Source organism: Monodelphis domestica, chromosome 6, assembly GCF_027887165.1.
Source record: "Monodelphis domestica isolate mMonDom1 chromosome 6, mMonDom1.pri, whole genome shotgun sequence".
NCBI lineage: Eukaryota > Metazoa > Chordata > Mammalia > Didelphimorphia > Didelphidae > Monodelphis > Monodelphis domestica.
In genome coordinates, this window is record NC_077232.1 from 254,614,231 (window position 1) to 254,630,591 (window position 16,361).

At 37.6% G+C, this 16,361-nt stretch overlaps 1 protein-coding gene across 1 annotated transcript; it reads left to right on the forward strand.

The window, feature by feature from the left end:
* The first annotated feature begins 931 nt into the window (after window positions 1-931).
* GIMD1 (GIMAP family P-loop NTPase domain containing 1) lies at window positions 932-15,515 on the forward strand. Its single transcript, XM_001366803.3, has 2 exons — window positions 932-1,341; window positions 15,242-15,515. Exons 1-2 carry the CDS (start codon window positions 949-951, stop codon window positions 15,500-15,502), a joined length of 654 nt encoding a protein of 217 aa, XP_001366840.1. The 5' UTR covers window positions 932-948; the 3' UTR covers window positions 15,503-15,515.
* The last annotated feature ends 846 nt before the right edge of the window (window positions 15,516-16,361 follow it).

A 16,361-nucleotide genomic window follows, 5' to 3' on the forward strand; every position in this document is an offset into this window, starting at 1 on the left:
AGGAAAAATTCAGGAAGTTAGAAGAATGATTTTTTGCAGATGCCACGGCAGTTTTGAACTCCCTCCTCCTCCTCCTACTTCTCCTCCTCCCCTTCTCATCTTTCTCCTTCTGTCTCAGTTTTCCTTTCTCCATATTTATCTTTCCCTCTCTCCACCATCTACCACCCCACTCCCTCTTTCTAAGTCTCTGTCTCCCTCCATCTTCCCATCCCTGTCTTTTCTCCCTCTCTTCCCCTTCCTTCCTCTTTTTCCACCCCTCCTTTTCCTCCTCCTTCCTTCCCTCCCTCTGTCTCTTGTCTTCCCCCAACCTCCATCCTTCCTTCCCTCTCTTTTCTTCTCTCTTCTCCCTTTTGGGGTGGAGGGCACATCAGAGGGAAAAGGGGAATCATGTCTTGATGTCTTTCTTCCTAGTCTATCCCTACTTGGCTTCAGAAGCTAGGGTTCCTAAGGCCTATTGCTTACTGGGTTTCTTTCTTATTTCTGGAACCTCTCCCCCCTCTCTCCCAGACCAAACCCATCCCCAAATTAGATCATGTAACCCATTTCTGTACAAGGGTTACATTTCTCCCTACAGTTTCTTTGTGTGAAATATTTCTTTCTCATTCTGCATTTTTCTTACCCCTCCTCCCTTGCCTGTTCCATAGCCTACTTCTTGCCTCTCCATCTCATAGGTGTCCTCACTTCTCTTGGCACGGTGGTTGGGGTGGGTAGAAGGTAAAGAAAAGGACCATGCTTCTTCCCATCCCTCCCATCTTTAGTTTCTTTGTGCATCAGGTGAACTGGAATGGTGAAAGTAGCAAAGTCAAATAAATCTATTTGGAATTCTTTGCAAGGTTAGAAAGCCTCAGCCAAATAGATACTTTTCACTGGTCATTGGACTCGCTATACTGGTCATATGTCACATGTGCTCTGCCTCTATTTCCCCAGGGCGTTGGATAAGACCTTATTATGTCAGACGATATTGAGATGACCATCAACCTGGCCCTCTTTGGTAGGACCCAGAGTGGGAAGAGCTCTGCAGGTAACAGCTTGCTGGGCAGCACTGACTTCCCTAGCTACTTGGCTCCCCATTCAGTGACCAAGGTCTGCAGCCTAGGTCGCAGCTGCCGAATCCCCCACTTTATGAGGCGCGGTGGAAAAGAAGTGACCCTGAAGATCCAAGTGTTAGATACACCGGGCTATCCCCACAGCAGCCTGGACCAGGAGCAGGTGAAAGAGGACGTGAAGGAAGCCCTAGCAAGGCATTTTGGACAGGACGGTCTCCACCTGGCCCTGCTGGTCCTGAGAACAGATGTGCCCCTCTGTGGAGAGGGGGAATGGTCCTGTCTCCAGCTGATGCAGGTAAAATCAGGGGCAACTGCATTCACATCAGTAGTCTGGCATTTAGAACAGCCTTGGGAAGAGGGAAGTGATAATAATTATTATTACTAATAGCTAAAACACATGTAGTGGTTTAAGGGTTGCTAAACACTTTACCTGTGTTACCTCATTTTGTCTTTACAATGATTTTGTGAAGTAGGTGCTGCTATTACCCCCATTTTACAGACAAGGAAACTGAGGCTGGCATAAGTTAAATCACTTCAGCTAATTAAGTATCTGAGGTAGAATTAGAATCTAGGTAACACAAGCCTCTGGAGATTTATCATGAAATGGATTTATTTATGCTTCACAAAGTCCTCAACACATTTGCTATGTATTCAGCTTTTGTTTGCTCTTTGCAGCCTCCCTGGAGGAAGATGAGTCAGTGCTATCCCTGTTTCACAGATGGATTGTATTGTAAGAGAACTTAACCTTAGAATAAGCCCGCAGATTAGTTTGAGTCTAATGACTTTTCTTGGCCTTACAGAAGGGACAATGGAACACGGATCCAAGTCTACTCAGCTTTAGAAAGACTATCCATCATTCCTCAGTTATTTACTTATTAACTGGAGGGAAGATTTAGACTTCAAGGTACCACCAAAGGAGGTAGCCAGAACCCTACACTAGAAGCCAAAGACCTTGTGTCGTAGGTGCTTGGAACATAAATACAAAAATGAGAAAGTATGTCCTTTGAATTATGATCTACTTCTTCTATGCCAGGCTCTGTGCTAAGTAAATACTTTACAAAGATTTGGTGCTCATGATCCTGGGAGGTTGCAGCTTCAGGGGAAGCTTTTTTCCTCATTTGATCTTACTTGGTGTGATAGAGGAATGATCTAGAGACTCTGAAGGACAGAGCCTGGAAGACATGCAGAGGTTCATCCACAGCGGGGCATGGTGGAGGAGGCTTGGAATCTTGAGGGAAGAGAGATTCCAAGGAGAGGCAGATGAGCTCTCTCATCTTGAGACAGCCAAGGTGACAGTCTGATCAGAGATTCTCTCCTGAGCCATACAAAATCCCTCATTGAACCTAACCACCATCCCCCCCCCAAAGATTCCAAGAATTGTGGTAGAACCTGAGAATAAGAAGCAGCATAAGAAGATCTCACTCAGCTCCCGTGACGCCCTGGGTCTGCTGTGATAGACCAGGGGTCACAAACCTGAACCTCTCAGAGACCAGGCTGGCAAGCCTGAGTCTCTCAAGTTTGGAGGGAGGGAAAAGATATTTTAGAAAGACAGGGACTTCCTTTCCCCTCTTTCCTATAAACTCCAACCTGCAGACACCTTTCTTATCTTACCCCTAACCACAATTGTTATGTTGTCAGTTATCCTAAATTGACTTTCTTGCCATATTGGAGGAGGGAGAGAGCTGATTTCCCTCTCTTTCCCCAAGGGGGAGGTTCACCCATTAAATCAGTTATTAGAGGGAGTAAGGGCAGGGTTAGTGGAGAGACATATTTGAAGAAGACTGAAGGGGAGAATCCATCTCACCCTCCTTTTACTTTGTGGGCATTTATCATCTACTCTTTCTCCATTTACCCAAACAAACCCTCTAATACACTGGTAAATGGTGTAAGGTATTGGTCAATACCTACTTTCTGCCAGACTGCTTTCCAGTTTTCCCACAATGGTTTTGTTTTTTCCACCAAATAGTAAATACTTATACACCGAACCCAGATCTTTACTTTTGTCAGTCATGGGGTTACTAGAACCTTTTATACTATGACTTTATAAACCTTCTAGCTTATTGTATGTCTGTTCTCTTCAGCTGACCTACTTTTCTATTTTCTCAGCCAATATCAGATAGTTTTGATAAATAAAAACAGTAGACAGATGCAATAAATACTGTGATGGATGTAAGGGAGATAAACATCCCAAGGAATCAGGAAAGAAATAGTATTTAATCACTGCCTGGAGTAAATCCAAGTGATTGAAGTAAAGAATTTGGGAAGAGAGGTAGGTCATCACAGATGGCCTCAATTTTTTTATGGTAAAGTATGAATTCAGGAACTTTAAAAAACCAACAATACATCAACCCCAACTGACATTTTATGTGATAGTCTCTAAAGAAAGGAAGAGGATGTGTTTTATCAACTCCTCTCCAAGTCAAGCTTAGTCATTAAAATATAATGTTCAGTTTTCCTCTACGGTTCTTTCTGTCTATATTGTGTCCTTGGGCATATTGTTTTCTTAGCTCTCCTCCAAATCAGATCATATACGTCTTCCCATGATTCTCTGAATTTTTCATATTCACTGTATCTTATGACTCAGTAATATCCAAATAAATGTAGAATATTTTCTTTACCTACTTTGTTTCCAATTTTTTGGTATTAGAAAAAATGCCAGACAAGTCACTGAATATCTTTATGTCTCATTTCCTCTCAGAACTGTGAAATTTTTTTGTGCAACTGTTTTCATTTTTGCATAATACTCTTATTTTTCTTTGTATATCAAAATGTTTGTGTTTGAAAATTATGGTTAAATTTTAATGAAAAAAAGTTTTTTAAGTTAAAGCAAAGTCTTTCCTGGGGGAAGGATGAGGAAGAAAAGGAAGGACAGGTCTGGGGCAAATGATACCTTCTCTGGCCCAATCTTCTCACAAAAGAAATCAGATTAACAATAATAGGTAGAGGGCAGCTGGGTAGCTCAGTGGATTGAGAGTCAGGCTTAGAGATGGGAGGTCCTAGGTTCAATTCTGGCCTCAGACACTTCCCAGCTGTGTGACCCTGGGCAAGTCACTTGACCCCCATTGCCTAGCTCTTACCACTCTTCTGCCTTGGAGCCGATACACAGTATTGACTCCAAGACAGAAGGTAAGGGTTTAAAAACAAACAAAAACAAAAACAAAAACAAACAATAATAGGTAGCATTTATATAGCACTTTGAGATTTTTAAAAGACTTTATTTGTTATCCAAATTAATAAACACAACAATAAAATGTTATTATTATCTTCATTTTACAGAAGAGGAAACTGAGGCTGGGGGAATTGACTTGTCTAGGGTCATGCAGATGATAAGTGTCTGAGGCAACATTTGAACTCAGATCATCTTGACTCCAGATCCTACTTCCCTCCACTGTTCTTGACTCAGATTGAAATGATTGTCAGTGGTAACAATGAAGAAGAAGAGATTATGTCATCTCCGAGTTGGGAGGACATCTAGTCTAAATTGTATGCAGACAGGAATTCTCTCTGATATCCCCAGTATTTCAGTCTTCACTCAAAGATCTTCAGTAATGGCAAACCTACTAGCTTCTGAGAAAACCCTGTCTTCTTTGTGTTGTTTTAAATTTTTATTTCATTTTTCAATTAACAGGCATTTAATTTCTGTCCTTCTCACACCCTAATTTAAAAGAAAAGAAAAACAAATTCCTTATAGCAAATAGTTTTAGTTAAGCAAAAGAAATTCACACATTGACCATCCCCAAAAATGTAGGTCTCATTCTCATCTTGAATCATTTACTTCTCAGGCTGGAAGTAGCTAACATGATGAGAAAACAGGCACATTAATGTGCTGCTGATGAAGTTGTGGATTGGTACAACCATTATGGAAAACAATTTGGAACTGTAAAAGCCTGTTACAATAATTATCTCATTTTAATCCTGTGGGGAAATTTATTGGCCTTAAAGTCCACTTGGTTCCTTTTTCTTTGGTTTTATGCCATTTATTTGTGATGAAAAGTTCACAGTTCAGTCACAATCACTCTGAGCCCCCAGTCTAGAAAATTCCTAACACTTATAAGGAGGTTGGACATTCTGCCTAATTGTATATTTATATTTCTTTTAGTAAACTCCTCTTTTCCTTATGAATGAAGCAAAAATCATTTTACTGGAAATATTTGGGTATTCAAACAGCAGATTCTATTATAAAATATTTTGGTGTCTGTGGATAGACAGGCATCAGGAGGGGAAATTGAGGAAAGAAATTACTTTTCTTGGTATTTCCCTTTGCTTAGGTCCTCCTCTCTGAGATGCCTATAGAGTCAGAATCTTCCTTCTCTGTCACAACTCATTTTTTCCTTGGATCCAATTCCCCTTCACTTCTGATATAGCTTCTCCTTTTATATACATTTCTTAGAGTGTGAGCTAGTCTCTTTTGTGATGACTTTTGCTGATTCAAAGAGGTATACAGGCTCTGTTCACATTCAATTTTGATTGTTTGATTCATTCAAAATGTATTCTCATCTACTCAAGGCACCAGAGTCCAATAGGAGTTGTTTGAAGTTCTCTTTTCTATAACGATGCCCCAAAAGTCAGTGTCGGTAAACTTTGCATATCCCTTGAGCTGATGATATCAAAACTAAGCCTAAGCATCAGTCTCCTTATGGATTGTTCTAATTGTTAGGAAGCTTTTCCTTACATTGAATTATAATCTACATCTCTAACTTCTCTCCATTACTACTAGTTTTTACTTCTGGGGAAAAGAATAAAGTATCTAATCTTTCTTCCACTTGATAATCCTCAAAATACTTGAAGGCAGGTATTATCTCTTGCCCCTAATCTGTATTCTATTCTCTAGACTATACATTTCCAGTACCTTTAGCTGATTGTCATGTGGTATAGTCTCCAGTTTCTCATCATCCTGGTCACCTTCCTTTGGATCACCTCCAGTACAGTAAGCATGGCACACAGGACTGTCTCCATCTCTCCATTTTTGGTCCAACCAGAGATTCATAGCAGAACTACGGACATCCCACCTCTCCTTAGGCAGCCTAAGAACATGCCACCTGTAGAGTAGGAAGCAGAGGGAATTCTGTTGCCTTAGTAATGAAAAAAAGAGGCAAATGGCAGGTCCAGCAGCAAGTTCACTGTGACAAAGTCTTCTCCAGAGAGCTTGTACCAACTTTGGAGAGTTTGGATCTTTATAACAATTTTCCCTCCAAGTCGGTGCCACTTATTAACAGGAGCAGTCAGAAAGTATCTGAACATAGGTCAGGCAAGCATACTGTTCAGATATAGCTAAGGATCTTCTAACGTCCTATGGCTGCAGACGACTATTGGAACTTTTTTGTCTTTTTGGAGGCAGGCAGGGGACACGTTCCAGAGTGGATAGCCTTTAATTGGGAAAAGAAAACAATGTCCAGATTAAAACCAGTTCCAGTGATAAAGTATGTGTTAAAAGCCACCTAACTTCCAGGCAACATAAGCCAAATGTCCACTGGATTGGCAACAATAAGCATTTCACAAGTGGAAAATACTCAGTCAATGATTTAAAAATTTCCACATTTTGATGAACCAAGTTAAGTAGAGTTTCTCCTTCAGTCTGGCATGCATCTGCCATGATAATAACCAGTTTTGAGCTTGCAGTCATATTGTAATCTGTGCCAGAGACAAGATGGTCTCAGAGATCCCCTTCCAGCTCTACATTGAGGACTTCGTGAGTCTATGTCTGATTCCTTGATACTTCATAGAAAAGGAAGATCCTTACAAATAGTGAATTAATGTGAGGCACTTTGAAGTCAAGTAACCTATTAACTTTCTTGTGGGCTGTGGGTCATGCTTTCATTCCAGCTTCCAATTCACTATCTGTCCATGACACCCTTGATCCGAATCATGAACCTGTCATAGCAATCTGTGCAAACATGGTTACCTGGGTCAGTCAATACATGCATGAACTAAATTTTGTTTTAATCCTTGTTTGTTTGGGGTTTTTTTTGTTGTTGTTCATTTGTGCCCAACTCTTTGTGATCCCATTTGCAATTTTCTTGTCAAAAAGATACTGAAGTGGTTGACCATTTTCTTCTCCAGCTCATTTTACAGATAAGGAAACTGAGGCAAACAAGATTAAGTGGCTTGCACAGAGTCACACATCTAGTAAGTGTCTGAGGTTGAATTTGAACTCATAAAGATGAGTCTTCCTGACTTCAGGCCTGGCACTCTATCCACTGTGCCACTTAATGCCCCATTTCATTGTAGTGACTGGGCAATTCCTTCTGCTAATGCAGATTTGCACCCTCTCTATAGATTAAAGATTTTGAAAGATGACAATTGAGGACGTTGAGCATTTAAGTGACTTGCTCAAAAGCACAGCTCATCTGTATCAGAGGCAGAACTTAAATCAAGGTATTTTCCACTTTTAGATTTTCTATCCACCTGACTAGGTTATCTCTTAGGTAACCTATGTGTGTACATGTATTTTAATTTATCCTACAGTTAGAACACATAATTTATATAATTTGTCTTTTTAAAAATTCAAATATATTGTATTTTCCCAATTACATTTTCAACATGCTTTCCAAAATTATAAGATCCAAGCCATTTCCCACCCTCCCTTCACCCTCCCTTCCCTCCCCACACTTAGAGATGGTAAGCAATTTGATCTGGGCCACACATGTATTACCTTGTAAGAGCACACTCATACAAAACTACCCCCCCCCAATGTAAATACATTGATGTGAAAGACAGCAGGCTTTGATCCACGTTCGTGTGACTCCAATAGTACTTTCTTGGAGGTGGATAGCATGGGAATTTGTCTTGATAAGCTCCTGGAGAAATCTACTTTATAATTAATAATGCATTATTCAAATTTAGGGCTTAAGAAGCTGTATCTGGGAGAAAATCCATTGGCTCAATGAAGTTAATTTGTCCTACAAGATCTCCATATTCCAAATAATTTTCCTCCTAAGAGAGAATTTCAAGAGTTTTTTAAGTGGGAAGAGAGAAGGAAAAAGTGGAAAATAAAGAACATTCATGAATTTGTTCTGGTTCTTTGATAATTCTTTTTCAGTTGATGTAATTGTTGGCCTTTTTTTTTAAGTTTCTCTCCTAAAGTCCAGATGGCATGATTTCATCAACCACAAGCAATGGAGGCAGGGCTATCGATGGGTCCTGGGAAAATTAAAATGATTCCCAGAAAACAAAGTTTATACTTTAACTAGTTGTCCCAGAAGGACTAGTCCCACTTACATCTATTAGCACTCAGCTATCAAACAATTTATGATTGATTGCAAAAAGCCTCTGTAGCTTAGAATTTCAATTCTTAATAGTATACTTAAATTATTAGCAACAGATAACTTATATTAACATACCTTGCTTTCAGATTTTCATGCAAAGTATCAAACTTCCTCAATTTCTTTTTCCCCAGAACCACCCTCAGATACCTCAGAGAACATACTTGGCTAATAACTTGATGAATAAATACCAAGTAACACCACTTTAGAATATCCCACTGTTTTCTAGGCCAGGCAACAGTCTTCAGAGTACAAGTTGGCATGTCTTGCTTACAAAATATGGGTATCATTTTTTTAAATTTTATTTAGTCAACTTAGAATATTATTCCTTGACTACAAAAAACATATTCTATCCCTCCCTCCCTTCACCCCACCTTTCCCGTAGCTGACGCGCAGTTTCATTGGATATTACTTGTGTCCTTGATCAGAACCTATTTCCATGTTGTTGATTTTTACACTAGGATGTTCATTAAGAGTCTACATCCCCAGCCATATCCCCTCGATCCATGTATTCAAGTAACTGTTTTTCTTCTGTGTTTTTCCTCCCAGTTTTTCCTCTGAATGTGGATAGTGTTCTTTCTCTTAGATCCCTCCAGTTTGTTCAGGATCCCTGCATTGCCAACAATGGAGAAGTCCATTACATTCGATTATACCACAGTGTATCAGTCTCTGTGTACAATGATTTCCTGGTTCTGCTCCTCTCACTCTGCATCACTTCCTGGAGGTTGTTCCAGTCTCCATGGAATTCCTCCACTTTATTATTCCTTTTAGCACAATAGTATTCCATCACCAACATATACCATAATTTGCTCAGCCATTCCCCAATTGATGGGCATCCCCTCATTTTCCAATTTTTTGCTACCACAAAGAGCGCAGCTATGAATATTTTTGTACAAGTCTTTGTGTCCATTGTCTCTTTGGGGTACAAACCCAGCAGTGCTATGGCTGGATCAAAGGGCAGACAGTCTTTTATCGCCCTTTGGGCATAGTTCCAAATTGCCCTCCAGAATGGTTGGATCAATTCACAACTCCACCAGCAATGCATTAATGTCCCTTCTTTGCCACATCCCCTCCAGCATTCATTACTTTCCAAAGCTGTCATGTTAGCCAATCTGCTAGGTGTGAGGTGATACCTCAGAGTTGTTTTGATTTGCATCTCTCTGATTATAAGAGATGTAGAGCACTTTTTCATGTGCTTATTAATAGTTTTGATTTCTTTAACTGAAAATTGCCTATTCATGTCCTTTGCCAAGATATGGGTATCATTTTAGAAATAAACACCATTGCACGCAAACTTCTTGTGGGTGGAACAAGCACACTGTATACTAGGAAGAACACCGAAGCAAGAGTCAAGAAACTGGATCCCAGTTTTGGTCCCCAGGGCTACCATCCCCAAAGTAGGACTTTGAGTAAGTCTCTCTCTAGATCAAAGCATCTCTTATGAAGACTCTCAGAGTAGACTGCACTAGATGATTGTGAAAGTCCCTTCCAGCTCTGTGCAAGATTAGGTGGAATCCACTAGGGAGGTGAAACTTGGGCCTATTTATGGGTGCCATCGCATACTATAACCATTGCAGATTTTGTGGACATATGGAGTGACACTATGAGCAATTTGCCTTTGGTTCAAACTCTACTGATAAGCTCAAATGAACAAGAAATAAGATGAACTTAGATATAAAGGACACATTTCCAATTATTTGGGTTTAAACAGAGCATTTTGAAAGTGCTCTAACTTTTAATTTTTATTTTTTTAACATTTAAAATTTTATTTTTAAATATTTTTCCATGTTTCCATGATTCATTTTCTTTCTCCTCCCCTTTGCTCTCTCCCCTCCCAGAGGAGACAAGTAATTCCACTGGGTTGTATGAATGTTGTCATTTGATCCCTATTTCCATATTATTCATTTTTGCTATAGAGAGATTTTTTAAAGCCTAAAACCCAAACCACATACCTATATATACATGTGATAAATGATGTCATGTTTTTCTTTTGAATTTCTACTCCCATAGTTCTTCCTCACAATGTGGATAGTATCTTTTCCCATAAGTCCTTCAGCCATTTCAGTCAAAAATCTTATTTAGAACAACATAACATTTAATTTGTTTTATCTTGTTTCTCTTCCCTCCCCATTGATTAGGATGAATTAAATAATAAAGTGGCTATCTTAAACCCTGACTTGTTGCATTGCTACTAGTAGCAAGGTTCGTTACATTGGATTGTTCCACACTGTTTCCCTTTCCATGTACAATGTTCTCTGGTTCTGCTCATTTCACTCTGCATCAGTTCATTAAGGTTCTCCCAGTTCATATGGAAATGCTCCAGATCATCATTCCTTACAGCACAATAGAGTTCCATCCCCATCATATACTACAATTTGTTCGATCATTCCCCAATTAAGGTACAACCCTTCATTTTCCAGTTTTTTTCCACCACAAAGAGTGCTGTAACTTTTAAAATCACATTAGAATGAATTGAAGGGAACTAATCATGAACTTTATTTTCTTTTGATACTATTCTTTTTAAGCATCATTGGGGAAAAAACCTCCAAAGGTAGTGATGATCTTTAGTCAAATACTGTGATTGTAATTTTAGAAAAATACAATACAAAAATATTTTTCAAGTCATTTTATATTTTTGCTTCATAGTTCCTCTTACTACTCCTGGCCCCTAACACCATACTTATAATATCTTTTCTTTACTAAACTTAAGATAGAATTTCTCTTAATTTTCTATATTCGCTGAAAACAGAATGCTGCTACATTAATTACATCAGTATTTGGCTTTGCACGTTTTAAGACAGTTGTGAAAATTTGCATCAATCAAGTTTTGATTAATTTAACCATATGAAACTTAGTACTTAAGAAGAAGGTTAGTTAGGTGTGTCTATTTACCCTCAACATGGGTATTTAATAACTTTTGTTTAACCAAAATAAAAGAAGCTCTTGAATTCTTTGCTAAAAAGTGATCACCTAATTTACCATAATAGGACCTACCTCATGTTTACACATTACAGTACTTGGTAATGGACTTAGTGCTTTCTTAGTAATCACTGGAGGTAGTGCAAGTAATATTCTCAATTTACAGATAAGGAAACTGAGGATCAGAGGTAAAGTGTCTTCCTTAGGATTGAATAATTAACAGCAGCATGAGCAATTGAATCCAGGTTTCAATTCTAAATCCATATTGACTCTATTTCAGAAATTTAAATTTCTTAACAGCAAGTCACACTAAGAATTCTTTTTTCTCAAAGAATACCAGAAATAGAAGTATTTATTATGTACAAAATGCATTCCAAATAATATGTTTTTTTTAAATCATAACAGGTTTTGTTTGAGGTCTTTTCCTTGAGAGAATTCCTTTAAATATTAAAAAATGCAACTAAATACATTCTACAAGCTCCTAAAATGTAATGAAATATGGGACAAAAACAAGCTATGTAGGAAAATGTATTTTTCTGCATTTTTATTCATGAAGTTATTTTTTCATACTATTTTGTAAGGGAACTAATAGTTTATATTGTATGTGTGTACAGACGTGCATAAAGAAGAAAATTTAAAGAGTTATTGTATATGTATGACACTATAAACATAAATAACTTTTTAGTTCTTACATGTATCTATGTTTATATACACAAAATATGTTTTTAATTCCCTTCTATAGCTTCCTACCTACTTATCTGTCACTTCCTGTTTCTATCAATCTATCTATCATCCATCTATCAATCAATCTATCTATCTGTCTGTCTGTCTATCTATCTACCTATCTGTCTACCTATCTGTCTGTCTGTCTGTCTCTCTGCCTATCTGCCTGCCAGTTGGTCTGTCTATTTAGCTATTATCTGTATAAGTGTGTGTGTGTGTGTGTGTGTGTGCTTTGCTAGAGACAGCAAGGTGGCACAATGAATAGAGTGCCAGATTTGAAGTCAGTAAGATTCATCTTCCTGAGCTCAAAGCTGACCTTAAATATTTACTAGCTGTGTTACTGATTGTATTAGTAAGTCATTTAACCCAGTTTGCCTCAGTTTCCTCATCTATAAAATAAACTAGAGAAGGAAATAGCAAATCACTTTAGTATCTTTGCCATGAAAATCCCAGATGGGGTTGTGAAAAGTTGGTCACAAGTGAACAACAATGTATTGCTAGGAACTTACATTAAAAATTCTTCTTCACATTCTTTAAGTACTGTTTTCCCTCATAACATTTTCACTAATGCAGTATGAATTTATTACATCACGAAATTTCTTAACTCATTAGACAAATGAACATACTCTTCAACATTGCTGAACACCATTTAAATGTACTGACCTTTATGCCTTCCAAACAAGAGATACGTATGCCACATTCATTTTGCCAGTCAAAAGTGGTGGTTTTGAACTTAACTTTTCTGTTCCAGTGTATGTTAACCAGTAGATAAGTTAAGAACAGAATTGGTCTCATTGGAGAGTGTCCTTCAATGCTTTAGGTCCTAACTCATTTATGCTGGTTCATCTATTCCACTCTTATCTAAGTCAAATGAGCTCTTTGACAAATTCTCTAGGATGTTCCAAATGTATGTTACTACTGTCTGACAACAGGTATTCTTCATCCACATGGTCTTTCTCATGTGGATGGACAAGCCAAGCTCCCTCATGTGATAACAGGTCTATTCCAGGGAGCTCTGTAATGATCTGGGACGTGATGAAATCAACACAAATAGGAAATCAATTGCATGGAAACAGGAGCATCTGGAGGGCCACTATTCACATAGAACTTCGTGATCTTGAATTTGCATTGAATTTCTCATCACAGTGACTGACACTTTGGCAACCATACCTGTTATATACCTTGCCTGATGAGTATTGTCTGAGGGTCAAGGTCATATCTGTCATATCCTTCAAGGATTAGTCATTTTGATACATTGATGGGGGATAATTTGTTAGAGAAAAGCCTGCAAGTGCTTTTTTTGTTCTGAAAAATTAAATGCTTTTTTTGGTATTGAACAGACACTAAGCATAATAGAATCTTATATTCTCTATATATTTCCTGTAATTGTCAAAGGGAGTCTATAGCCCTAAGTAGCTAGAGGAATTTTAATTCCTTATAGGTAGGATGAGTTAATATAACAAAAATACAAAAACCATCTAAATTTACTTATTCAGAGACACACCAAATTACCAATGAATTTTTATAGAGTTAACAAAATTAAATGAAATTCATATGGAAGAACAACAACAACAAAAAAAAAACTCAAGAATCTCAAGAGAAGCAAGTGAATAAGTAGATTAATTAATTAAAAATAAAAAGGAGTATGGAAGGGACTTTACAGTATTAGAACTCAAACTATATTTACAAATAAATCATCATCAACACAATTTGATATTAAATAAGAGAGGTAAAAAAAGAAAATAGATTCAGTATGCAATACACATAAAAGTAAATGAACACTATAGCCTACTTTATAAACCAATTACCCAAGTTACTGGGATCAAGGCTCACTATTTGACAAGAAACTTCTATAAACTTTGGAAAACAGCCTGATAGGAATTGGGTATGGAGCAATATTTTACATTTATAAACTCCAAATAGGTACATGAGAAGCATAAAAAGATGATATGGACATGATAAAAAAATAGAAAAGCAAAGAAGAAATTATCTTTCTGATCAATGGATAGGGGAAGAATTCATGAACAAAAACTAGAGAGAATTACAGAAATCAAAATGGATAAATTTGATTATGTGAGATTAAAAAATAGTTTTGTTCAGAGAAAACCAATGCAGTCAAAATTATTAGAGAAAGAGTTAACTGAGGGGAAAATAACTGTGTAGCAAGTTTCTCTGATTAAGTTTTCATATCCAAGATATATAAGGAACTTATTCAAACATCCTTCAAAAGATCAAGAGATTTGAACAAGTAATTTTCAAGAAATCCAAGCTATCAATAACCATTTGAAAAAATTATCCAAATCCTTAATAATTTGAGAAATGTAAATGGAAACATTTCTGAACTTCCATTTCCTATTCACTGTGTTGGAAAGGTTGGCAAAAGAGGAAAATGACAAATGTTGGAAGGGACATTAAGGAACTGTTTGTGAAGCTATGAATTGCTCCAGTCATTATTGAAAGTGATTTGAAACTTTGGCTCCCCAAGCAATTATGCATGTGCTTTGACCCAGCTTTGACACTACTAAGCTTATGATGAACTCAATGGTATAAGAGATCAAAGAAAGAAAGGAACTTATATAAGCAAAAATGTTCATAGCAGTTTTTTTGTAGTTGCAAAAAAAAATGTTAGACTAAGAGGTGAGCAGCTCTTAGGGAATGACTATGAAAATTATGATACATAAATATAATGAAATATTATGGAGCCATAATAAATGATGAAATGGACAGGTTCAGATGAAACTTGGAAGACCTCCATAAAATTATGCAGGATGAAGTCAGCAGCACCAGCAGCAGCACTTGCCCTTTTCCCCTCATCGATCAGTTCCTCTTGTCATTTCTTTGTGAGGAGGGGCTCAAGCCAGTCTTCATTCCTTTCTCAGCCCTGCTTCTAATTTCCAGACTTCAAAACTATATCTTAGTGCCAGGTACCTCCCCCTTTCCCTCCTGCTTTTCTGGCTCCCTCCACTTGCTCTGATGTCTCTCCCTGTTAGAATAAGTTCCTTGAGGTTAGAAAGGTTCTTTTTGCTTATACTCATATTTGTATTTCTAGCACTTAGCACAGTGCTCATACACTTCATAAGTCTCTGTCTCTCTTTGTCTATCTCTGTCTTTCTCTGGAGTTCTTGTTTATGTAAAATCTTTTTAAAGAATCTTTCTTACACTTTTTGTCCTGAGGAGCTAACACCATTGGTCCATGGCCATTGTTGTGAATAGGTCTGTAAGATTTCTTTTTCTTTTGAGGAAGGTAAAAGGAGAGAAAGTTAATTACTACATTTTTGGTTTTCATTGAAGGAACTTCTTGGTCCTGCTTGGAAGAATTTTACTGCTATCCTTTTCACTCATGCAGAAAAACTACAAGAAGCTCAACTCAGTGAGAAAGAATACTTCTGCACTGCTTCTCATCCACTGTTAACTCTACTGGACTCTGTTCAACAGAGATACATTTTTCAAAACAACCAAAATATTCCACCTAAAGAACAAAGAATAATAACTTTAAAAAGGATCATCGAATTTGTAAAAGAAAATTGTTATCAAGTACTTTATTTCAAATAAAAGGACTTGGCAAGTGTGAATTCTTTTAAAATAAATGTTTTAATGAAAGCTAAAATGTTGAAAACAATCCAAATACTCATTTGAAGATAGAACAGTAGAGTCTCTAGCCTATAAATGTGGTGCGTTATAATTTTTGTGAACTTGATATTTTTGAGTTCAACATGGAATGTGTTTTCTCATAGAAGCAATCTTTTCTGTATATCACTCAGGTTTGCAGACTAGATCATAATTGTCCATTTAAGTTACTGATGCACTTGGTGCACAGTGGACAGAGTGCTAGGCTTGGAGTCAGAACATACTGATTTCAAATCTAAACTCAGACAACTTGTTGTATGATCCTGGGCAAGTCACTTAACCTGTCACTCAGTTTCCTCAAGTGTAAAATGGGAATAACAGAACCTCCCCTACAGGGTCATTGTGAAGATCAAATGAGATATTTGTAAAGTGTTTATTAGCACAGTTTGTTGCATTTAGTGTGAAGGTTTATTTCCTTCCCTTCCAAGGACCTTCTCTCCAAAGATAACAATGTTTCTATGAGGAAATTGTTCCAGGTTTTAACTAGGAAGGCTAGGAATACATTTCTACTGCCCCAAAAGTGAAAGTATAGATAGATGCTGGCCCAATAGCACTTCCCCAAACAATGGTGGTTCCTGTGTTAGATAGCAGAAACTCTAGGCAGCAAAATTTGCATCCAGAGAGGTGGAATGACTGTAGGGCAGGATGCTGACAGTGGAAGGGAGGAAGGAGCAAGGCAACTCTTCACTTTTGGATCACTTTTAAATTGGGGGCTAATAGTAGTCACAGTGTTTAGTTATTAATTTAAATCCTCTGAGTACAAAAACACTCATTTCATAATACT

What these genes read in the sequence shown, in the direction of transcription:
- GIMD1 (XM_001366803.3), top strand. Translation starts at nt 949, where the DNA reads ATGTCAGACGATATTGAGATGACCATCAACCTGGCCCTCTTTGGTAGG. An exon ending in CCTGTCTCCAGCTGATGCAG is followed by an intron (nt 1,342 to 15,241) that starts GTAAAATCAGGG and finishes TTTTCATTGAAG; the next exon opens with GAACTTCTTGGTCCTGCTTG.